At 41.4% G+C, this 25,695-nt stretch overlaps 1 protein-coding gene across 1 annotated transcript in view; it reads left to right on the plus strand.

Moving 5' to 3' along the window:
• The first annotated feature begins 15,069 nt into the window (after positions 1-15,069).
• GPR137B (G protein-coupled receptor 137B) overlaps positions 15,070-25,695 on the plus strand; it is a 33,351-nt gene continuing 22,725 nt past the window's right edge. Inside the window, exons 1-2 of the mRNA XM_074863191.1 lie at positions 15,070-15,572; positions 22,829-23,275. Coding sequence (XP_074719292.1) covers positions 22,907-23,275 — 369 coding nt within the window. The 5' untranslated portion in view covers positions 15,070-15,572; positions 22,829-22,906. The remainder of the gene's footprint in view (positions 15,573-22,828; positions 23,276-25,695) is intronic.

Consider the following 25,695-nt stretch of genomic DNA (forward strand, 5'->3'; position numbering starts at 1 on the left):
GCGTGGGGCCGGTGGGGTGAGGAACTCAGGCTTCTGCGGTATCTCAAAGCTGTTGCAGCAGCTGCGGTATGGCGACGGCTAGCGTCCTGAAACAAAGTACCCAAATCAGCGAGAAACCAAAATACGCGACCCTGTGCTGTCTTCTGCAATCATTTTCACACCAGGTGCTTATTATCGGGGGGAAATGAAGAAATACACTGGAATGTGTTTCATAAATTAACACCATCAGTGTCAGAGCTGCATTTGGTTGTAAAATAAAACTTAAAAATCTGTAAATGAAAACTCACCGATGAGATACATAGAAAAGAAATGTGGGATATCTACATATATTCTTTCTGATTACATCTTCTAGTTTTATAGCCTAGTCCTGCTCCCAAGAGACACGTGGATGCAAATGAAGAATGGGTGTATTTCATATATTTTTCCTAAAGCTTTCAAGTGAAGACAGCAGTGTTTAGGATTAACTCTTGTCCAGTAAAGTGTACACTGTGATATTTCCACAGAATGTTTACAGCAGAAAGATCACCTGAGGGAAGGCAGCTGAAACACTACCCACATGCTTTTTACGTGGCTTTTTACTTTTCTTTAAACACCTGCTCATTTTTCTGCTAAGAAAACATAATTTTGCATTTGGCGAATTGCAAAAGCACAAGACATTCCAGGCTAGAGCTATAACCATGCCTACCTAAAAGAGAGAAACACATCTGTATTATCCAATCACCATTATTATCACTAGCAACCATTTACAATTGACTTCTATATTTCAGTGAAAACAGTCACTGAGATAAGTAGCACAGTGGTCTGGGAGGAAGACAAGTCGTCTTCTCCACACAGTTCGGTTCTCACTGTACTTTCACCTGCAACTTCTCTCCATATTTTCAGAGCCCATAAGACAGTAACTGGTGGATTCAGGGATATCTGGCTAACCACTGCTACAGAAGCAGTCTCTTGGCTGGATCACCACCATATCTGAGCATAGTCATATGCACAAAGGTACCTCAAGATGTACTTAAACTACAAGCAGTTAAGCAAACTGTAACTTCTTACCCATATTAAATGTGTAACTGGTGTACTACTAACTGCCTTCACCACAAAACCATCCTCTCCTTACAACCTCCCCTCTCCAGTGTAAACTCAGTTCCAAACCTGCGGAACCTAAAGGCAAGACGTGCTTGTGCAATGCAGCTCCACAGCGACGAGAAAGCCCCACATACACATTCACAACATAAAAATGTAATTCCTGTTAGGCTTGAAGTTTTCCATAGCCCCGTTTTCCCTCAATATGAAAGTCAACCTCAACAAGAGGAAGATATAAGCACAGCAAGAAGAAAATTCTCAGAGGGTAACATTTTCCTGTCAGATCCATATGGTTTCCTAGTATTACATCCAGAATTTGGAGGATGAGGACCACTGGGAAGCCAGAAAGTTACTGTAGTAAATTTGAAATTGATTTGAAGCCTGAAGAGTTAAATATCCTACGTCTGCATATTTAAAACACAGAGTAATAGACATGTTATGGTAAATCCTTTGTCCATTAGTCAGTATATTGTGATTGTTTAGTCTATTTTTACCTTAAGAGGACCACAGTGTTTCTGCTGCAGTTGAATAAGTTTACGTTGTATGCAGCTCCCACTGTAAGGAGTAATGAGAATTGTTAGTTCTAAGACTAAAAAAATATTTTCGGTTGTCCTCTCTAGCATCTTCAATAATGACCTGAAAAAGGGATGGAAAAGCATGCTTACATAAGATGTAATTAACTGGGACAGATTAATTGCTAACACCAACCAGAGTGGAGAATGCAAAAGACTTTAGCAAGATTTAAGAAGGGAAGAGATGTATTCAGATGCAAACTCAAACATCACCAGCTAACACTCCATCAAGACAAATCTTCCAGCACATAGCTAGTAAAGCCAAGAAGAACATCACATTTTCAACGGATCATAAATCAGATATGAAAGCAGTTTACAAAGCAACAGCATCCCCAGAGCAGCAACTGAGATCCTGTACAACAAATGAGCAGGTTTTATTGTGTTATGAGGAGGTAAGTTACGTTTTCTAAAGGGATATAATGACACTGCTTTTTCAGAGACTGCTTGTGAGATCAGAGATCTCACAGAAAATTCACCACTGGAGAGAATTCAGAGTGAAACAATAAAAAAGATCAGAGGACCAGAGGGAGTGACATACAAGGAATTGTTAAAGAATTGAACATGTGTACTTTGCTAGATGATAATGGAGAGGAGATTTGATTAACATCTTCCATCAAAGATATGGAGTGTCTTCAATTCAAATATCTGAAAAGCACTACCAAACAGATAAAGGAATTATCTGGGTGAGTTTGAGGAGTACAGATAACTAGGAGATCAAAATAATTAAAAGAAACCATGAAACCAAGTATCAGAAAATGCTCTCTTACCGCGGTGTCTATTTTCAGAAAAACCATAGATTAGGCACAGTGGAACCAGAATGACAGAAAGCTTTGAATAGTCCAACACTGGGTTGATCAGATTACTAAACAACAGACCTTAAGGAATAATTCTGTATGTGATCATGGGACAAGACAGCCCAACAGATTTTGACCTGAGTTTCTATGTTCATATGGTACTAAAATAGCTCACAGGTATACACACACATATATTTGAAACCTCCCACCACCTACACATGAGGAGATTTGTGAAAGGGGATCGCAGATACTGTGACTCTCCCAACCTTCTGAAGCTCCTCTCCAGGTTCTGTTAACAGAGATAAGGGAGTTAGCATCCCCTTTGCTGGCATGACTGAGGAAGGAAAGTAATGCCCTGGGCCCCTCATGATGATTTTCTACTGTCCAAAGATGACAAAGCACTCTAGTGGATGGATCATCAAAGGACAGAGTAACCATGTGGTGATAAACTGGAGAGAATTGAGCATTTAGGATAATGACAGGAAAGAATAGTCCTGAGGTCTGCTGAGAAGGAGCATTTTTTAGAGAGACAAGGTCATGGGAATCAGAGGGTCACAAGCAAAGGCAAGGCTTGCAGGAAGATCATGGAGTGAGCATCATAAATTTAAATCACTCTGCCTTGGAACTTAATGTTCGTTGTTCATTAGAGCGGAGCATGGTGAGATTCCCTCTGTAACTCTGCGTGAGCCTGTATTACTATGGAGGTCACAAGACTCAGGAACAACTTCCAAAAAAGCATATTTTGCAGCAGAACTCTCTACAGAAAGAGACTAATAATTCTGAGGCGCTGTTAGATGCTCTTGAGAAGAGATGCACATGAAGGGCAATATTGTACCTTGCCCTCTGCATTAGTGCAGGGTACAGAAGATGGTAGAATCCCTTCTTTTTCTCTCACAGGGGGATCTTAGAGGGCAACAAAAGGACAAGCTCCTTGGGAAGTCATATCCTGTTCTGGAGAACAGCTGGGCAAGAATGAGGATGTGTTAACACTTGGCCAATGACCTGGTCAGTAAAGAAGAGATACACTGTTGCGATATAATGGTACATAGCAGTAACAGATTAATAACTGCCTGGAGCAGGGCAAGAAGCATGAGAGAAACAGTATCTCTCAGGCCCTTCCTAGATCTGGTGCTAGGAGAAACTGTTTACATTTCTAGGGTTACCTTCATGAATTTCTATGTCTCGTTATTAGAACTGATAACTATATTAATAAGGGACAGAAAAAAATTATCCCAGAGGAAGTTATGCTTATACAGAAGCATGAACACTTTTCTTCATCCCAGTTTATAACTCAGGAAAAATGAGATGGAAAATGGAACAGAAAAATATCAGCATCAGGGAAACTGGCTAGATAAAAAAAAGCAGCCTTACAATTCTTCCATCTGTCATGTAGCCACGTGAAAAATATGGCACTTTTATCTTTTTTTTATATATATTTTATCAAACTATCCATCTTATATGCTAATACTTATTGTCTCTCATGGGTGGAGTCTCTAATCTAGTAAGAATACTAGGACTTCTCTGTAGTAAGACAGAGTCGTAATAGGTCAAGGAGGTATATAATTAGTCTTCTGTTTCAATATTCAGCACAACACTAACTACTACACCTACTCCAAGTCTTACTGTTTTGTTATTATCTAAAAGTTTTAGCTTGGTGCAACAAAAGACTCCAAACAGACAATAACAACTGACTTCAGACTTCTAAAAAACACACAGGAGACAGGAAGACAAAATGTATGACCAGTTTCTCATATACGCAAAAACAATTACAATATGAAGGAACATTGGTTTTTAAACAATGGGAATGGCATGTGGAAAAGTAATCTGAATGGAACAGGAAGACAGATATGGGAAAAGGTATCCTTTACCTCCTATCTACTCTGAGACTAAAGAAATAACTACTCTGACCCACTGGTATCTTACTGTGTCAGATTTCAGAGCAGAGATAATACATGCAGGGAAAATACATCTCTCCTTGTAGTCTGGTAATAAGATGGTATTTAATGCATCTCAAGTTAAACTTCAGATTGCATGTGCACCCAAACCAAAAGCATTGCTAAATTTTGTATTCTGTTTTACTTGGGATCCAGACTTTGCAATGACTGTGAATTTCAGTTGTACACAGAACACACCAAAAAGACCTTACACTGAGGCCCATCAGCAAAGCTTCTGGTTGACAATCAGCAAGAAAAGAGAGGCCAAGCACTGATCTGGTGGCTAGAAATTCAACAACAAATGATTACAAGAGAAGCTCAGCCTCAATTTTTCTACAAAAGGGCTAATAAAGTCTGAAACTCTGGCACAATCTCTCCTGTGACAGCCAAGCCACTACCTCACATCTGCTTCTTGTGACTATAGAGCACCCAGATACTCTGCCTAGATACTCTGCCTGCTAGAGTAACGTAATTTGCAACAACTGTCATTTAGAAAAGAGTGATTTCTCCAATGAGTCTACATAAATCATAACACTTAACTCATTTTCCCCCATCATGATTGGATGACCTCTTTTACAACGAAAAAAGACTTATTTCTGAACCTGATTTTCTGAAGTGGAATCCATTGCCTAAGCTAGTGAAATTCACCCAGGAGAATATATCATTACCTTGAGCAGCTGTGAGTAAAACAGAGAAACTGATTTTCATTCAGGGTAGATGATATGGTGGTGCAGCAAAGGCAAACAATTTTAATTACTGTTTTTTACAACAGGACTGGATAAGGGAAGAAATATTTACTGAAGATAACACCTATTCTTATTAACTGTATGGTCTCAAAACTAAGATTGTGGTTCATCTTTATTTGTAGAGATAGTGGTGAAAGCCCTGCATAGAGGGAGAACGACATTCCCTATATAAGCCCATGCTTGGCCAGATTGAATACTAGGTATTAATATTTCCTTTAATGTGGTTTCTTGTAAACGTTTTCTTTGTTGGACAAGGTCCAAGACAGAAATTTCCTCCATCCAAAAAAAGAAGATGTGTTTCCTGATTTCTCCTGGTCAGCTGTTCTAAGTTAGCTACACTGAAGGCTTTCTGCCTTCAGGAATCCACTCAGCACACACCAAAGTTTCCTACAAGTTACTGAAATTTATTTGTGACCTTAAGATAATTTGCTGAGACGGGTGGATATAAGTGTGCACTCAAAGGCTGAAGTGTTTCTTCTCAAAAGCTTCCCTGAAGATGGCTGAATCATAGACTTAGACTTGAAGAACGTTGTCAACAGGCAAAATTTTGGAGTGACAATTCTGCTGATCATTCCACACAAAATGCTAGTAAAAACTGATGGGTAACAATTTGGTATTTTCACTGGTTTTTAAATTTCTTTTGCCTTTTTTTTTTTTTTTCTTCATAAGAGTTCTAGTACCTTGAGTTGAATTTGTAGCTATGAGATGCTCTAAATATAATAATTTATTCTTAGATTAAACATGCATAAGCTCAAGAATCTACTGTATATTTTTAATCTGAAGGCCTAATTTGTGTGTTTGGGGATAAACTAGGTTTAAAATGCTGGACATAATGCATATAGTTGACTGTAACACACCATGTACATATAACACTGAAAGATTTTTCTCTCCTCTTTTTTAAAAAACTGTGTAAAGACTGTGAACTTTCCCCTGGCCTGAAACAGCCCAGATCCAAAAAAACAGAAGTAATTCCATGAATTACAGCTATTTATTCTTCTTGACCCAAGGACTTATATTGCTGTTCACTTCACTTGGAATCTGCAGACTAATATAAACAGCGGCCCACTCATTTCTTCCCAAACACAGTTTAGTGTTTTAGCCGACGATGTAACACTGTAGTTTTGTCATAGAGCAACAATAAAACATGAAGATCTGCACTAAAGAAACTCTGCACAGAAACAAACATGTTGTCCCTAGGAAAAAGAGGCATTATTTGCAAACACTAGGATTGATGCAATAACTTATTAATTGGAGAAGTGACAGGGTAGTAGCAAGAAAAGCAGGAACTCTCTTTTTTTCTACAAGAAGCTGCTGAGAACAAACTCCGTGTGTAGTCTACACTCGCAATTAAGAGAGGGACAGGGTATGATCCCTGAGGCCAAGTAGCAAGGACTGGATTGTGTCCAAACTGCTAACCCCTAGATCTCACTGGCTGTGTCCACGCTACGTGGCACTTTGCCCATGATCTCTGCAGGGTTTCTGTAGCTCTAGGACACAAGTTTTATTTTTTTTTCCCCCCAGCTCACAGTGTCTGAAATAAAGTGAACCATTACGCAGTCCAGCAGTGGTTTAGTTACCACACAATACTACAGGTACATGTCACACACAACAGCCTGTGATATGAGGGTGTGTGCAGGTATTTTAAGTCACAAAGCCTTCGGGCTAGCTTTGGAAATTAGACAGGGCCAAGAACAAAGTCTGGTCCTGGCCTGTGATTGCCTTTTGACCATGGTCCTTGGAGCAAACTGTCCCCAGACCGCCCCTGTGCTTTGTCTTGGAGAGAGCCATTTGGAGCAGGCAGGAAATCAGCTAAAACTGAAGCACTTTGAATATTCCGGAGTCCAGTACATGAGAGAGATCCCTGCCTGGCCCTCTCTCATTTAGCAATACAGATGTACCTGTATATCTACAGTCAGAGACATATTTGTAAGTTTTTCAAGGGGGAGAGACAGCAAGACTGTTACAACTGGAAAAGTTACACTTAAAAATGCAAGGTTACTGAAACCCTTTTCAAGAAATTATTTGTTCTTGTTCAGCAGTCACTAGTGGACTTCTACCTAAACAATCTTTCTTGTCACATCTTCTCTCCTTTGAGCTCTCCGAACCCACCATTAACATCCTCCTGCTTCACCTCTTCCCCGCAATTCTGTACCGGTTATGTTCATCCTAGTTTCCTTCCTTGTCTTTTTCTTTTTCTTCTTAACCTTTTGGGATCTTAGGGCTGACCTACTTCATGGCTCATTGACCGGTTCTCATTCCTTGAGTTCTTTCTCAGAGAAACTCACGTCTGTTTTCCTTTAATTGCAAATCTTTTATGATTCTCTCAAACTTCCTGCATGAAAAACATTTGACTGTTTTCCAGCAGCACAGATCTTTCAAAGCACAGTTCTGCCAGCATGGGTTTTTCTTATTTACAAGTAAGGCCACTAAACTTAAGGAAATTACTTAAGAAAGAAAAAGTATTATCCAAAATAAGACCATCTAAATCTGGGCCTTAATTTTTTCCTTGAAATATAATTATTATTATTTATGCATTCTATGTATTTAATGTATTTGTCCCTTAAAACAATGATCAGATCCAGAAATCCCACCCATCTTTACAGCCATTAAATACAATATGAAATGGCCGTTTAGAGACACCCATTCACCACGTGTACACAGCTTATCTAGTCTGAAAATATTTGGAAATGCAAATATTGAAAACAAACAACAGGGGAAAATGTGCATTACATTGGACCTAAGTTTTAACAAAATGATTGATTTTTGTGGAGGTACTGATATTTACACATTTTTATCATCTGAGGAGGGAATCTTACTTCTGAAGAATGAGCCACAGCATTTGAACAAATGAGAGCATTGTGAGGGAAATCTACTGCGCTCTGCTTCTTCCATATTAGTAAATACAATTCAGTTATTTAAGTACTTGGAACAGGACTTTGCCTCATCCAAAATGTAATTATGTTCTGCAGCTTATTCCCTGCAGCAGTGCCAAAGCATAAAGCAGATTTTCATACAGCAGTCATGGTATAATAGTCTCAACAGCACTTTCCATTACTACTCTGTCAAATCTCAAAACCTTTCCTGGTGATTTAAGAAGCATTTATTAAGGCACCAAAGAAATACAGCTTGTCCACCTGGTAAATCAGAAGACACACAGGAAACTCAGTGGAGATTTCCTGACAAACAGAAGTAGCTCTCTGAAGTGGAGCAGATCATGTTTCTTCCTGAGACAAATGTCAGTTTCAACTAATAACTGTCTCTGTGGGTATCCGGAGTGTGAAGCTGTGTAGTTACTCCTAATGCTCATAAGCCTCTGGAAAGCTCACCAACTTGAGATATTTAGGGGGCTACCACACAGCAGAAATGAATAAAAAAAATAACAAGGAAAAATTAAGAGTCAGTTTTTTAAGGTGAATATGTAATAAAGAATTCTGTTACTGGCTGCCAGATTCAGCCTTACTGGGGGGGGGCATTTGACTGACAAATTACAATTCAGTAAGCAGAGAAAGATACACAACTTCTGCAACAATTTCCATTCTGTGTGCTGAAGGAATTAAAAGGTTGGTCTTAAATATCAGCAAGCTGTTTCTGATCTTCACAAATTGTGCCATCACTTTGAAAACAGGATGTATGCTTCAGAGTAAAGTAAAACAAACAGACTGATTTAACACAACAGCAGCAGAAAATCACCCCTGACATTGCAGTATTTTTCAAATAACCCTCTATCCAAAGACAGCAAAGTACAAAGATAGAATTAGAGAGGAACTTCTGTTTGGAATGATTCTCGCCTGAATAACATCTTACCTTTAAAGTTTCCACAGCATCATGTCCATTTTACGTGGCAAACTATGACCAAGACTAACTTAATTTTCTTGTTTGCTTATATCCACATATTCATCAGCACGCCTTGCACATTTCATGCATCTAAGTGTTCTCCAAAACTTGGGAACACTTCTGCCTGATCATTTGCAACCATAGGGCTTATATTTAGTATCATATATATTATACATATAGAAGAACGTGTAAGTACATTACCCTTATTATTTCACTGCCACTAACTCTGATAATTTTTCTAGTTTCTATGATTTCTGAACATTCCCTACAGTGTACTACCGTTTTCTCACGCTTTTCAGACTGACTTAAACAAAATTGCTCAGCCTTGCCAAAGGACAAGACCTTTGTCATCTCCAAAGAGCCCATCTTCACCAAATACACTTTATCTCTCTTGGAATCAGATATAAACATTTGTTGCATGTGTGGCTTGAGCAGAGCAACAACTCAGTTACTGTCCCAGCACCCAAACCAGCTGCTTTCAGCTGCTCCTGGCTGTGGCAGTGCCAGACCCAGAACTGAGAAGAGGAAGCCTGCTGGACTTCCACTGGCCTCACTAACCTCACTCCTTACTTTCAGGATGCCTTTTTTTCAATTGAGAAGGAATAACCAGGGGAAAACTGGATTTCAAAAAGAAGTCAGATGAGAGAAGGATGGTGGGAAAGAGAAAGAGAACCTGAGTCTTTTAAGTCAGAGGATACAAATATAAACCCTGACATTACCAGCATTTGTTCATGCGAATTGTCCCATTCACTTTAAGGGGGCTGATCACATAGTAATGGCAACCAGAAGCAAACAACTTGGGCTATCCAGTCCTGCAGGCAAAGAAGCAAGCGGTGGACTGCTGCCTAACCATGCGCACCCTCCCAGCCCTACCAAATGAAACCCAAGGTCTGCTGATCCTGCTGGTCTTGGCACCCTGCATGAAAAAACAGATCTCTTCTTTGACTGAAGATCTCAGTTATCTTCAGTAGTTCTCAGCTAAGATGATTGAATTCTCTAAATGAGTGCCTGCTGTGTTTGAATAAAGGAGAAATGCTGTCACTCAGTAATAAGGAAGGATGCTTAGAGAAAGGAAAGGAACAGGCACGCCTGACTCACTAGGCACAAGAAAGGTATTGGTCCAAAGAGCAAAAACTGGGTGAAGTTAGTGCCATCCAAAAAGACAGAGCAGCACACAGGAGGCACTAAGAAGCTTAAACTGTGCATTTAGAAGTTATTTCTTGCGGAGACTGACTCCTGCTTCCTATGGCTAACAGTTTATTTCTGTCTTCAGACTCTATTTAGTGAGTATTAAAGACTTCTCGGCATTGTAGCCTTTCTCTTTAGGATATCTGGCAAACTGCAGATATAAAGAAGCAGAAGCTGGAGACTCCAGCAGGTTTTTCCCTGTCAGAGGTCCCGTACCTGCGAAGTCAACCAGCAAAGATCCAAGCATATGCTATGCAACACGTGTGGGCTACAATACATGATACTTTTACTACTGCATACCTTGCAACCTCTAAAAGGTGACTTTTCAAAGTTGCCATCAGGATTACTTGAAAACAGCCAGGAAGCTACAATATCACAAGGGAAGCAAAAGCTCACCGCAATGGATGTACCTATGCAACCAAAGCTTATGCTAAAGGAAGCAAATCTCTGTTGTGCAGCTCCAGAGATCTTTCAAATCAGGAAAAGCTCAGACAAACTCAAGCATGACAGACTGAGACCAGTGACTGCTGAGAACCTCTTGCCTGCCGATGTGTCGAGCCTTACACATTGAAAGGGAGTCAAACTGACTCCTACCGCACAGCGTTTTGCAGCCCTCTGCTGCAGACTCCTTCTCAAAGGAAGCTGTTCCCCTCCTGCCCCGCCATTCCTCCCGGGCACGCTACAGCTAACACACCCTCTCTTTCAGACTGGAGATGGTGCTCCCTGTCAGCCATTCTTAACTACTTCGTAGCTCTTCGAGGCTGTGGTGGTGGGGAGTTTGCCCCCGTCATGCTGGGAGGGGAACCGCAGGACCCCCCCCGCCCCCCGGCACACTACTTCTCCCAGTATAACTTCGCTCTCAGCTTTTTTTCACCACTGTCCGGTACAGAAAAGTAACAACAGCACCCTCCGCTGGCCTCCGCCATGAAGACACCTGCAGTAAAGGGGCTGACTGGAGCCGCTGCTAGATCTGTTATGTGAAATCTAGAGAAACACAACCTTTTTACTAGACATACTAATAGGTCATGCTCTCTGTAAGTGGCTCCAGCTGCCTCCAGTCACTACACACATACGTATCTTAAAAGCAGGGGCAGTGACTATAAAGCTTATGAACAGAAAGAGCACTTGGCTTTAGTGTTAATAACAAGCTTCATAAACTATGTTACCATATATGAAAATATATATATATTTCCCAAACAGACTAATCTAAATTAGCACTTCAGTTATAATGCCAACCTTATTTGGGAGCTTGCAATGAAGAGTTAAATCGCGTATTATCATCTTTTTTCCTCCCAAGATTTCTGGCCATAGGATATGTGCAAAACTCAAACAAAAAAAGGACAATCTAAGCAACTGCTCATGAGGAAGACAGGGTATCTGTGTGCAGGAGAGCTTGCAAAAGATGTCTTTCATTTGATCCAGAAGAAGTAAACAGTCACTCTTGTGTTTAAGCACATTCAGCATATTTTGTTTTTTTCCTTGAAGATCATCTGTGAATTATTGATCTAAAAATCTTCGTTTCGCATAGTTACAGAAACTCTTTAGCCATATTGAGGTATCAAATAACAAAACCACAAAGGGCCATACTTAAAATAATGGTCCACCCAAATCAGCTCATTAATTGATTACATATTTATTGGGGGGGGGGGGAATATTTTCTTTCTTTTTAGCATATGTGCATTCATGCAGGTTAATACAGTTTATTATTATTTTAGTGGCTGCTCCTGCAGAGTAGCAGAGATTCCAAGAGCCAGCTGATATGTGTATTTGATTCTGATTACTCTTATCAATTACATAATCAAAAATACCTAGACTGAAACAGGAAAAGGTCATTTGTAGCCATTATATTTGCTACTGTAACTACGTGGAATTTGAATAGTCATGTCTAATTTAAATGGATAGACTGCATTTGAAATATGCTCTCCAAGATCATGTGGGTGGATAGACACAGAATACATATGCAGTGACTAGATTAATTCTTACGACAAATTCCTGGACACCCTGACCATGTATAAGAATTCACATTGGGTTAGATCTTCAGCCAGTATATTATGCAAAGTTGAGTAAAACCAATATATACAGCAACTTCAACTAAGAAAGCAATCATAGCTTCCAAGACAGAAATATGGCCCTGAGCTGGGGATAAAATCAACATGATCTGTCTCTACCCAAAAAGACAAGTGGTGGTCCTTAGTAAACTTACCTATTCTAATGCTGGTGATGCTCAAGCTTCTTTCTAACAATCTGGCTTCCGTAGGCTCTTACAGAATTTAGAAATGCTCAGATTTTTTATTATCAAAGTGAACAAAAAAACACCCCCTCATAAAATTGCTTAAACGTAAAACATGAAAAATGTGGTTGAAGCTAATAAAAGCAAAAAATACATAATGAACGCTAACACACTCAGTCAGACTGTTAAGTCTGTAACAGTGAAATCCCCCTGAAAGGATGGAAATTGTTACTGCTGAGTTTCAGGATTTTTAACTGCTTTACACAGGTATCTATCACAAAAAGTGATAGAGACATTTGTATCTTCTCATTAATCTCTGTATTTTACAGTGAATCAAAAAAAAGCTGAGAGTTTTCCATGCTCTCTTGTCAGTTGCTGTTTTCAACAGAAAGAACGGAAGGAAAGGCAGTTGCTTTACATTTTAATGAAAATATTTTTTTTTTCCAAAATACACCTAATTTTTTCTAACATTAAATTCACTTTTGATATACCACCGTAAGGCTTTTATAAAGATGATATACTATGTAAATAGCTAGCTTCATGTTTTCACAATTTTTTTATAAAAATCACTTTCTTTTTACAAAGTTCTGCAAACTGAACAAATGAAAATAATTGAGATTTGGTGTGTCTCATGAAAACATTTGGAAAACTGAATTTTTCTTGTGCAACTCATTTTCATAGAGCTCTATGAGGGAAACCGACACCCTGCTTCCCCCCCCCGACTTCCGACTACCAGCTCACACTGTCTTTTATTGCAAACTTTCTCTGACATGACTATTTTGCTTCTCTTAATTCAAAATCATGGACAGACATAAACACAGTAAAATAGGTAGGCCATTAGAATAGATTTGGTAACGTTCTACCTAAATTATAACCAAAGCTGTCTGAAGATACAGATAGAGGCTTGAATACCCTACCTTTGAAGATACAGTCCTGGAAATTCTTTCTGCTTCGTATCTTTATATATCTTTACGCTCTTTTGCCATGTCTTTGAACACAGAACAGACTTTTAGCAAGGTGCAATAAATGGCCTAGTGCTGTAGGCCTCATAAGACTACAATTTTATACTTGTGGTTCTCAACAAACCCAGTACTTCGCATGATGTATGTAATGGACACCTGATGTCACCAACCTGAGAAACAATTGGGACAAGCAGTCCCAACATATGTCAGTCCCAACAAGCATTGTCAACTAGTTTAAATCACTTTGGATTTTAGCTTTGTCATTGATGCCACTGACTGGGGTCTCTAGTACATCTCACACTTAAACTGACAAATTAGGTTACTGATTAATCAGACTCAAATTCAGCTGCTCAATTTCTTTCATTAAGGTAGTCTGAAATTCTGTACATTTTTTTCTATTCATTAATCAAGTGGCTGTACTACCTTTGCCTAGCTGAGATTTAGACATTAATTACTTTTAAAAAAAATCTGGACCAACAAAATGTGAAAAATAAAAAAGGCAGCAGTTTCTGATGAAACATTCTCTGCCGTGGTATAGTTAAGATGAAGCAAATACAGCTGCATACAGGAACAGATCACTTAAGATGTTTTAACGCAAAAATGATTGAAGTCCTTTTACTGCAATGTTGTCTGTTCTATAAGAGGATTGGAAATCTGCCATTGTATTATACTGGATTTTGCTCCAAAATAAACTACAGCCAGCACAGCTGGAGGTGATAGAAGTGTGTCCAGGATAAATACCTACTCTCTGCCCTCTATCCCAGCTGTTAAATCATTCTATCCCTTTTCTTTTCACAGCATGTAGCACTGGAGGGTTTGTACCCTCTCCTCTCTGTAAAGCTCCTCAACTCTCCTCATCCTGTAGTTGCAAAGACCTGATACGCCCTTATGCAAACCCTTATTTTACCAAATCCCCAATTCGCACGTATCTTACACCCTGCAAACAACTGTACCGCTTCCGAACAGTTCTGGTTCTTCCTAGAACACTTGTGGCACTTCCACTCTGTCCTCTGAATGAAGCAAGGATCCCAGGGGAAAAAAATCATGAAAGCTAACACCAAAAGCACTTGCAAAGGGGTTCAAACAAAACTTGTGCTGACAACCTTAATTTCACCATTTCCTAATCTTTAAATTGTTAATATATTATTAGTCAATAATTACATATTATAAATATATGGTTACAATTTTAATTATATTTATATTTAATAATATATGTTTATATTAATATAGCTACATCATGTGTTTCTATTTTTATAATTGTAATTTATTATAAATGTATTGTCAAATATGATTATTAAGGAATTGTAATTGTAGCTAAGATACTTATTTAATATAATAAACTTACATAGACACGGGTTTATGAAAAGAAGTGAGAAAGACAAAGTTTTTGCTATCCACTTGATGATATCATCAAACAACTTGCGTGTAAGATTTTTACAAAAATCCCCCAAAGGTTAAGAGATCTGTATAGTACTTACTTTCTCCAAGCACTCTTCAAATTTTCTCCTTTCCTCTTTTTTTTTACTATTTTTTTTCACACTCTTACAGTTCTCTGCTCTGCTTCACCCACTAGGGCAATTTATTCAGCTCGGCCATTTGAAGTCTAATGCATTTAATGTTCTGTCACAGTATAAACAAACATAAATAGTTGGCATGATTATTAAATTCATTAAATTATCTTTTATTTTACTGTGTTAGAAGCAAAAGCAGTTTCATTTACAAACATACAATATATTCGTGGCACTTTTCCCCCGATAAAACCAACACTTTTTTAAGCTAGCTACTATTATTTTTCACGTAAACATATTTTAATGATACTAAAGCGGAGGAGATAAAGCTCAATTGATTTCTGCCGCTGAGCCACGGTTCATAAACAAATAAAATCCTGCAGAAGCGAACAGAACAAAGGGCGGGACAACGCCGGTTACTGCTTTGCAACAGGGATAAATCTGGCAAAGCTGCTGGTCGGGACAGGAAACCGCCTGGCTAAATGCAGCTGGCTGAAGGACACGAACCGATGTAACAACTTCTGTTTCTCTTCCAGGGGAGCGTTATGAAGAAAACAGGCACCTTCACGGGCAGGCATTACAGAAGAGCAGACGCCCTCGGGACCCGCAGTGCTGAGGGAGAGCGCAGGCAGCTGCAGTTCCTGCCCCGGGTGTCCTTCTCGGCCGGTCAGCAGAAAGGCGACAGCTCCCTGCCTACCCCCCTGGCTCCCGTGTGATTCCCAATTCTGTACGTACACGCTTGGCAGCCTTTACAATTAATAACACAAACGACCCACAGCACAGGGGTTACGGCCCCCGCACCCTCCGGGGCGGCAGCCTGAGGGAACGGCGTGGCGCCCGCCACCGCGCCCCGGCGCGGGGGGCCGCTGGGCCTGGCAGGGCCGGTGCTGCGGCGGCGCCCAGCCCCAGCTCCGCTTCTGCCGCCAGCCTGCTGCGAGCCCTAAATGTAATAATAATAATAATAAATTAAAAAAATCCAACCAACCAAACCCGGAATTTAACCCGAACAACAAGCAGCTGGTAAAACCTCTCGCCCTTCTCACTTTCCCCTCGCGGGGCCGGGCCGGGGCCGTGCCCAGCCTTCCGCGCAGGCCGCTGGCCGAGCCCCGCTGGCCCGGCGGGCCCGCGCCTCGCTGCCACGGCGCCGCTAGGGGGCGCGCCGGTGCCGGGCGGGGGCAGCCGCCGCGCGGCCTAGCGGCCAGCCCGAGGGACGCGGAGCCCGCCCGCCTCCAGCTCACCTCTCCCCATCACCCCCTCAGAGCCCGGGGCTGCCTTCGTGACCCCATCTCCCCCCGGCGAGAGGGGTGTCGGGTCGTGGCCGTTCCCGGAGCGGGGCAGGGCAGTGACGAGCCCTCCCTGGCCCTTGCTGTAGGCGGACAGGGACGAGGGCCGGTGACTTGAGGCGAGGGGTCCCTGACTGTCTTTGCCTCCTTTCTGCTGACGAAGAGGCACCGCGGAGGGGGTGAGGGGACAGCTCAGTCCGGGGGCTGCAGAGGACGACCCTCTGCCCTGCCGAGTAAGGTGCCAGCTCTCTCCTTTCGCCCGCTCGAACCTGGAGGAGCTACCAGAGTCCTTCGCCCTCAGGTATAGGCTAACAGCTTGTACAAGTCCTAGGGCAGCAGGAAAGTAACAGCACAAATACACGCATACAGACATAGGATACAGCATACAAACGCTGCACACATATAGGGCAAGGAAGGGTGCTGTTGGCTGAATCTTGTGTTAAATGCTGAATGCAAATTTGCTGTAAAGGTTTGTTTGCTACACTGGTCTCTCGGGTCTTTGCAGATGTCTTAAGTACACATTCAATAACGATCAAAGACATCCCATCCTGTGGGAATTCATCTCTGAGGTTTGACACATAGCTCAGGAATTTGCTGTTCCTCTGCACAGCTACATCACCTTGCAGTCCCAGACATGATGCTTTGCTTCCAGCCACACTGGTTACTCCTTTCCACCCTGTTTTTATATCCCAGAAAGGCCAGACTGGAGTTCTGTAGGCCCCTCACCAACAAAAATGTCTTCATCACTGCTCCAAGTATGACCTTACAGCTGAAAAGTTTTTGCAGTGACCACCCAGAGGACAGCCTTGCCAAACACAGTATAGGAAAGCAAGGAAACATCAAGCTGCTCAGACTATCTGTAAGCCCACTTCCTAACATTGCACAGTCCTCTGAGCTAGTATGGATGTCTGCACCAACTGGAGTAGATTTAGGATACTGGAGTTAAAAACCCCTCTCCAGGCATTAACCTGAGAAGGACTGAGCAAGATTGAGGACTTTGCTTCCACAGCTGAATTCTCAGCTGCTTGAATGAGCAGATAATCAGGGCTGAAGCAAATGATTTCTAACGTGTGGTTTTATTAGCTGTGAACCAGATGCTTAGTATTGTCTAAGTATCAGAAGCCAGGGGAAGAAAATGAATTAACTCCTTTTACTGGATGTGGCTAAAATTATCCCTGTTTAAATGGGCTTTTATTCTTTAGTCATCAAGGTTCTTGAGAATACATGTTCCCTGCCAGGATGTGTCACAGATGATACAAAACCCCAGACAGTGGGCCAGGTGGTCTTTAGCAGTCAAATCCACCTCCCTCTGTTGTCAGTCTACATCTAGTTCACTTCCCTTTTCCAGTTAGCTCATACCCATCTGACTGATACATCTAAGGGAATCCCCACTGAAGGGAAATACCTAACTGCTTTATTGCTTCTTTTATGGGTTTTTCCAGTGGGGGTTGGGGAGGGATACAAAGAAGGGGGTAAACTTGAACAAGTCAAAGAAAGCAGAGGAGGCTAGGAAAGGAGAGAATATGTGCTACTTAAGCTAACATGAATTTAAAGTAGCCTTCTGGGTTATGGAGGCATCTGGGAAATGGAAGGCTGCAAATAATGATTTAAACAGTGAAAAGCGAAACACACTTTTCAGTGCTTTTTAATCTCAGTTTTACAGATTGCTGAGTCGTTGTTTTAAACTCCAAGGAACGTGTAGCATGGACAGAAATTTCAGGGTGCTCAAGACTTTCTTACCAGTCTGGAATGCAGACTGCATCTCCAAGCTTGAGTCTGCTCCTGTTGTGTGTTGTGCAATGAGGAAATCTGCACGAGAGCCTGAAATCTATGTATAACCACCCTAACAGAGACAAACCAAAATGAAACAAAAGCACTCATGTTCTGATGCTTTTGTTTCACAGAATCTGTCTTTTTCCATCCTCTATTCACTGAGTAACATATTTAATTCTTCTAGAAAAGTTTCTTCTGGTCAAGTATTGGCTGAAATTATAAAACTGCAGTTTTCTTGCTTTACAGCTACTTGCATTACTCTGATTAGTTTGTGCGGGTGAGTTCCTGCCCTTGATGCATAGGCATTACTTTATTTGAAGCCAATGGAAGCTTTGGCTGCCTTAAGGATTATGGGTTAAGGCCCTACATTTGTACTGTTGTACGCCACTGTATGACCTAAATGAGATTAGAATAATAAATCCTGATTTATTATGAGGGTTTTATTTAGACATGTTTTGAGTATGAGGTCTGTGTCAGGATTAATAGTGAAAACTAACATGCCCAGGCACAGAGAAAGCCCAACAATGAAAGGACATTTTTTCCCTTGAGAAAACTGGTTCCCAGCCCTCTGTTTGGCTTTTGCCAGAGTTGCTAAATGTTGAATGGCACAAAGACGCTGGATCCCAAAGATGGTGACGTAGTCCTTGACTTGGAGATGATCCCACACCGAGGGAAGGATGGAAGTATCCCATCAGCACTATTTTCCAAGGCTAAGTACTCATGCTCTGCAATGCAGTAGCATTCAGAAATATAAGGTTTTCAGAATCCAAAGACAAATGAGAAATTTGGATTTCCTGGCTAATTCATCCATCATGTTGAGCAGGTACTAGTTTAGGTGCCTGCCCTGTAGTTAAATCAGATTCCTGAACCTGTTCCAAGGGAATGTCCATTCCTTTCAGCATCCTGGCCACCATCTCTCATCAGGAAATGTGACATCTCGTCATGTAATGCACTGAATTGCAATGGCCTGAGTATTAGACACAGAAGGTGTGTGCTTACACCACATAGCTAAATTTCTCTATTCTAATAGCCACATTACTACTAAAGGCTTCAGAGGAATTTGCCTTTCCAGAAAAACATTTAAATTGAAATGGGTGGACTGCAAGCATGTGAGCTGTTATTTCTGCAGAACACAAAATGAAGAAAGAGGAGGTGTAAGTGTTGTGACAAATCCAGGTGAATTAAATCATCATGAATTCTACTGTATCTCTACCTTTTGTCTAATTCAGAGAGTCTGAATACACCCACTCTCTACCAGCTAGTTGATGGATCTTGTTCAACTGCAGATTTCTGTCCCACTTGGTTTCTGAGAAGAAATAGCAAGAATTATTTCCTTCAAAATGTTGTTGTTGAGTTTTGTAATTGTAGGCCTCATGGAGTGCAGAGCAAAAGAAAATGTTGAACCAGAATACCATCTTCTTTTTCTTTGGTTTGGCAAGAGGCCTCCCTATCTGTCAACCTCTCCTGGTGTGTCTCAGCTGGGGTGGAACAGGATGGAATGGCCTCTCACAATTTTTCAGATAACTTTAGGGAAAAGCAACTTTTGAAGAAGGACAGACTTTAAGGTCTAGCTATGATACTATGATACAGTATTTGAGGTTTAAACCATGAGAGCCAAGTATTTGTGAGAAACACAATCCAAGAAATCATGAAACCTCAAAAGAATGAAAAACCTGCCAGTGTAACTAACTCTCTGGACTACTACAGTATAAAACCAAAGATGAAGATGGTTCATATCTAACAAAATCTTAAATTATTTTATTTACTTCCTAGAAGTGCTCTTTTCTGCAGAACCCTTTCTGAAAGGCTTTGAACTACACACTAGTGAGAGTCATTCGGCACAGAGTGCTTTAGCACACAGTGATTTGCTAACAGTCTTGCCAGCAAATTCATTAATTGCAAGTGACATCAAAGATGAGAATTCTAGACCTCTCTGCTCAGGAGCAGGGCAGCAGTTCAACTTGCAGAATCCACATATTTCATGTTATCTACTTTTGTTCACTTCAAGTCAAATAGCAGTGGGACAGCCTAGCTAAGCAACTTTTTGAGCCCTTGAGCTCTGCTCAAGTTTATTCCTTTGGACAGTGACCCTTAGAAAGAAAAACAGTAACACAAACAGATCTCCTGGAATTGCCCAACATCCCTAGACAGCAGCAGGAGCGTGCTGAAGAACAAGCAGTGGCTGAACTTCTTAAGCACTGGCGAGCTGCACAGGAAGTTTGGTCTATTAAGAAGTTTCTTGTAAGGCTGCAATGCAGACTTTCCCAGCCAATCTTTGCTCACCTACTGGCAAGGACACACGTCTGTGATGCAGTCTGTGCGACCACTGTTCTTTGCCGTCCCTCGGCAACACCTGACCAAGGGAGCCGCAGCTTTCTTCAGCTCTCTACAACATGCTGCCCACAAAGCGTGAGTTGGCAATCACATCCACAGAGGCACTATGGGAAACCAGCAGTTTGTTGGGTGGAAATGGATTCCTGCTTCTCTGTACATTCTATAGCATACATCAGGCATGTGGCAGTCTTAAAATACTGGTGGTTTTGCTGATGGCATGTCATGGAAGCCTTTACGCTCATTTAGCAGGTTAAAGTCTTATAGCACAAGCTGTGAAGAGTTGTTATAGGTCACTGATAAAAAGCAATAGAGTGCTTATGGCCACTGTGGGTTAATGTTAGCCACAAGCATAATCAGAAAGTTTGTGCTGAGAGCAGAGAGGTGGTGTGTAACCCACTGAATTTATTATCGCTGTACTCTGGCCTCTAGATAGGGCATGTGTGCACTGGGGTTGCGGAGATCGAAGGATCTATAAGGCAAGCCTATTAGTAGAACTGGGAAAGGCTAGGAAGAGATTTTCCTTGTCTGCTAGAAGGAAGTATGTATCAATCTAGGGGAGATGTTTTCCTGATCTGGGAGATGGAGCCTTCTGTAGTATGTATTGAAATATATTTTGTTGTATCTATTCTACTTGTTATACATATTGTCGAAACTCCGGTCCAGTCCCTTTATCTTCCCCATCTTTGCCTAATGAACATGATGGCCTGAGTACAGACAGCTTCTCTGACAGACTTGCTTGAGTAACTGTTCAGTTTTCCATCTTCTACCCTGGTATCGAGTCAATTTTACTTTTTTTCAGGAAATACAGAACCTGTAGGAGCAGGTGCTGATTTAAAACGAAGTCCAAGTGTATTTATGTTGAAGCCATAAAATTCTCTTTCTGTGCAAGCTATAACATACCTCTGTACATGTACGTGAGTTTTAGTTCTTGGACATTTCTTATCCTCTCTCCTCTTTCCCATCATTCACTGTGTGTTCTCTGTATTTCCACATGTAGTCAAATTGACACAGCTACTCGGTGCTGTGTATCACCCTGCTTCTGTAAGCTGTTTATCCAGGATTTCCAAAGCTGACTGCTCCTGGTAAGGGTCTTAAGATCATACCTAGACGCCTTAAGAGAAGTGACCTGATTTACAGAGGCACTAAGAACCCACAGATCCCTTTCCAGTCAATGGGAGCTGAATTTGCTTAGTGCCTTTAAAATCAAACTGCTTATGTTTCAGTACCTCAACATGGATTTTGGAAGATAGCTTTAAGTGTTCAGTGTGGGTGTTTTTAGGGCAGGATGGGCTTCACTTAGAGATCTTTTTAAAGGACTATGCAAGTTTACATAGGCTGTATTTGTATTAAGCACAATTATAATAACTGCCTTTTTCAATAAAGTAGTAGTTCTGAACTCCTCTCAGGGTGAGGCATTAATAATAGAAGTCATTATTTTAGTTAATACTCAGTGTCAGTATCAGTATCTGCATACCCTGAACACTGTGTTACTTCACTGCATGGACTCTTTCACTAAAGGAATCTTTTTTCACTGCTCACCAGACATGTGGAGTGGGATTATTCCAGGTAACAATCACTTCTCGTAATCAGTTTACTATAAACAATAGAAAAAAGATAGCAGTGCTCCAGCTATAACCAAAGTATCTTTTAAAAACCTTGTTATTTGATGGTGTATGACGCTATTCATGACCTAGAGGTACATGAAGCATTTCCACCATGCTACAAATGTCTAAACCACTCAGTTTCAGTTCTCACTTCTCACCCCTGTGAGTCAAACCCAGCAGCCTGCCATAGCACCTATTAATTTATAGATTTAATCCCAAGGGCACATCTGCACACTTGTGAGAAGGCGTGTCTGGTCAACTGTTGCCTCAGTGATGGCACAAACAGACAACAACCAAGAAGAAAAGAACCTGTAGCTGCATGTACGCCTTGGTGAATTTGGGTATTTAGGGGGTTTTATTTGTTCCTGTATACACCATGTTTGGAAGCCTTGATGTGCCTTTTCTCCTATTCTAATGAAATGCCTTATGTTAGAAGAAAAAGAAGATACTGAATCTGTTAGATTTGCTGTGCAAATTGTGTATTTCCTTATAAACACAAAGGTTTCTGCAATGCAGAGCTGAACTGTTATAGCTTGTTACGGTGGTTTGAATTTCATGAGTACTTTAAAGTGTTTAAAATTATTGCTAACGAAATGCAGCTAAATAAAGTACTTGCTAAATGGGAAATAGCAGAAAAAAATCCTATAAAGAGACAATGTGACCGCCACTGGGAAAATGTCAGGTACCTGCTTCTTGTAGAAAATAGAACATTACTTAACTAATTTAAAATCCAGATAGTTTTCCTTAGGAAAAAAATCAGCAGTAAACCATTCAGGGGCTGGTGGATTTCTTTGTCTCTTAAGGATGGTAAAGATTCGTGCACAAACATCAGCAAAGGGCAGCTTTCTGAGCTGTTCCCTGCCAATTGCTGACAAAGGCAGTCCTAATGAATCATTCTGAATTGTGATCATGTGCTACCAGCCCACAGTGAGCTGCCAAAGAGGAAGTGCAGCTTGTTTTCTTTCATTTTCTTGATTCCTATGCTGTAGGAAGATGAAAGGAGAAGGAGGAGGAGGCAACAGCGGCAGCCAAACTTAATAAATAATTCTGACGATTCCTGATATCAAATGGAGGCCCCTGAGTGGGACCCACTGAAAAATGACACCCTTCCGCCGACCCTGACGCCAGCTGTCCCTCCGTATGTGAAGTTGGGCCTGACCATTGTATATACTGTTTTTTATTCACTGCTTTTTGTGTTCATCTACGTCCAGCTCTGGCTGGTCCTTCACTACAGGCACAAGAGGTTCAGTTACCAAACTGTCTTTCTGTTTCTGTGCTTGTTTTGGGCCTCTCTTAGGACTGTGCTCTTTTCATTTTACTTCAAAGACTTTGTCACAGCAAATTCTCTCAGCCCCTTCATCTTCTGGCTTCTCTATTGCTTCCCAGTCTGCCTCCAGTTTTTCACCCTGACCCTGATGAATCTTTACTTCACACAGGTAAGCAACAGATATTTGGTTGATTAAATCTGACAGAATGGTAAAGCATTGTTATGTAAGAATCATGAGAAAAATGTAGTTTCCTAATGTACCTTGGCAATGCAAAAAGCAAATTTCACTTATTTAGTTGGGAATTTTAACTTTTGATCTATATGCAAGTGATTAGTGTTACAATGAAACTGGAGCCTGAAATTATCATTGCAAGAATGGCAAATAATAGATCTATTGTCTATTAAATTGGTGTTATTTGACTTAAACATTGGGGGAAAAATTGCATAGGAGAGCTTGAAAGCTGGACATCCAAAATGCTGTTCGATTATTATTCTTGTTGTTGTTACTAGACTCCATAAACCTCCTGGCTTAGCAGACCTGACCTCTGTCAGAACTATAATTTCTAATTTTGCTGGCAACCCCCCACCTCAGTTTCTCATAAGTTGGCTAATGTGTTTGTGAGTGAGATTTCTATTCTGTGTATCACAGTCAAAACTGTTGATGGAGTCCTACTGCCGACCCAAGTTCCTCTAATGATCTGTATTACAAATAGCAGTGACTCTGGACCCCAGTAAGAGCTAAGTACAGAGATACACACTCTCTATTTCAAGGACACTGTGATGTAAAGGTAAATTAACTGTATAGTGGGGTAAAGGAAATAGTATCTCTGTTTCAGAGAGGTCTTGAGACTGTGTCTGTACGGACAGCTAAGAAGCCCGATGAGTTAGGCTGCACAGCACACCAGGTTGCTGCAGTTAGACTGGCTGGGAAGTATTTACGGTGAGCTTGGGTATCTTGGCACTGGGCTGCAGGACGGGATATTGTCATGCTGAGGCAAGGAAAGGCTGCCAGGCTTGCCTAAAATCTCCCAGGAAGCTTGCGGGAGGACAGGGACTGGATTCTCTATCTCCTCAATCCCACAGCAGTGCCTGGAGCAGGAAGCCAAGCCTGCACTCAGATGACCCTTGGCAAAGTCTGTTTTCCGGGTGCAGGGGTAGTTGGCCAGGGGAGCACCAGCCAGCCCTGGAGCACCTCTGACAGTGCTCAGGATGCTTTGGGTGTTGCTGTGTGCCCCACTTGGAACTAGTTCGGTGCTTGGGCCTGGGTGCTTCTGCAGTGCCCCAGGTGTTTAAGACTGCTCTGTAGCGATTACAGGCCTGTCGATTCTGAACAGCCTGGCCGGAGAGATCGGACTGCTTGTGAGAGCTGCCATCGCGGAGCTGCAAAAGCAGCAACGGTAAGCATGACAGCTGTAAGAGGATCACTTGAGTTGTAGAGGGTATTAAATACTTAGAACCGCATACGCAGGTTTGTGCTTAGGTTTACTTTTCTGGATTCAGTGTCTGAAACACCTGCTAACTCACCCTGCTCCACTCCCTGGGACTTGAGATCTATTAAGGGATTACAGGAACCTTTCATCTACATGCTACTCAAATCCAGCTCAGGCATGTGGTGACCTATGCTTTATCCCACAGCTATTGTGAGAGTCATTTGATAGTGGTGCCGTTCCCCAGGGGCAAACGTCCATCATCGCTGAGTCCATCCCCATCACAGCAGCTGGGACCAAGTCACAGCCTTAGGTCAGATTCTTCCCTCAGACACACACACAGACACACAGGGCTGCCGTGGAAGGCTGGAGGCAGAATGCAGCATGCTGGCTCTGCGCCAAGAGAAGCCCTGAGCACAGAGGGGGCACAGCAGTCTGCACTCTGCATTAGCGTGCCAGCACTCAGGGGCTTAGTATTGCGGGTAACTGATTCCTTTCATCTAAGGAAGATCTAAAAAGGGAGCATACAGAATGCACACATATGTCCTTTTAACTTATTTTTGGCATTGCTAATATCATTCAGGAAGTACAAGTCAGTGGCTGGAAACAGAAAAAATGCTAAGGTTCTGCCTTCAAGACAATTTCTGCTTTGTCATGATGAGTCCTCACAATCTTCCTCTGAGCCCCTCTGTAAAAGAGTGTAATAGTTACCTGTCTTGAAGAGCTCTTGTGAGGCTTTTGAAACAGTATTTGCAAGGGACTTTCAGAGTTTGTGATGTGCGTCATAATCTTTAAAGTTCGTGGGCCACTGTGGACAGGTATGTTATTAGTATTGTTGTTTGCTTTAGAGCTGGTTGCTCCCAGTGAAATCTCATCTTAAATATCTCCCCAGCCAAAACAAAGCCTTAAGAAATACCAGCACAGCCATTGTATGAATATAATGTAAGACACAGAATAAGTGCACATATTTTTAATTCACTGTTATTAATTCTTTATTTCTAGCCATTAAAAGGTGGTTTGGCTTGAAATTCAGCATCTTCTTGAGACTGTATATTTAATGTGCATCTAGCTTTCCCCAGTAGGCAAGCAAGAACTAGTGTGAAAGGGGTGGGGAGAGAGAATTTTGTTTTCAGTAATGGCTTATAACTTCACAGACCTGTTC

This window comes from Strix uralensis, chromosome 3, assembly GCF_047716275.1.
Source record: "Strix uralensis isolate ZFMK-TIS-50842 chromosome 3, bStrUra1, whole genome shotgun sequence".
NCBI lineage: Eukaryota > Metazoa > Chordata > Aves > Strigiformes > Strigidae > Strix > Strix uralensis.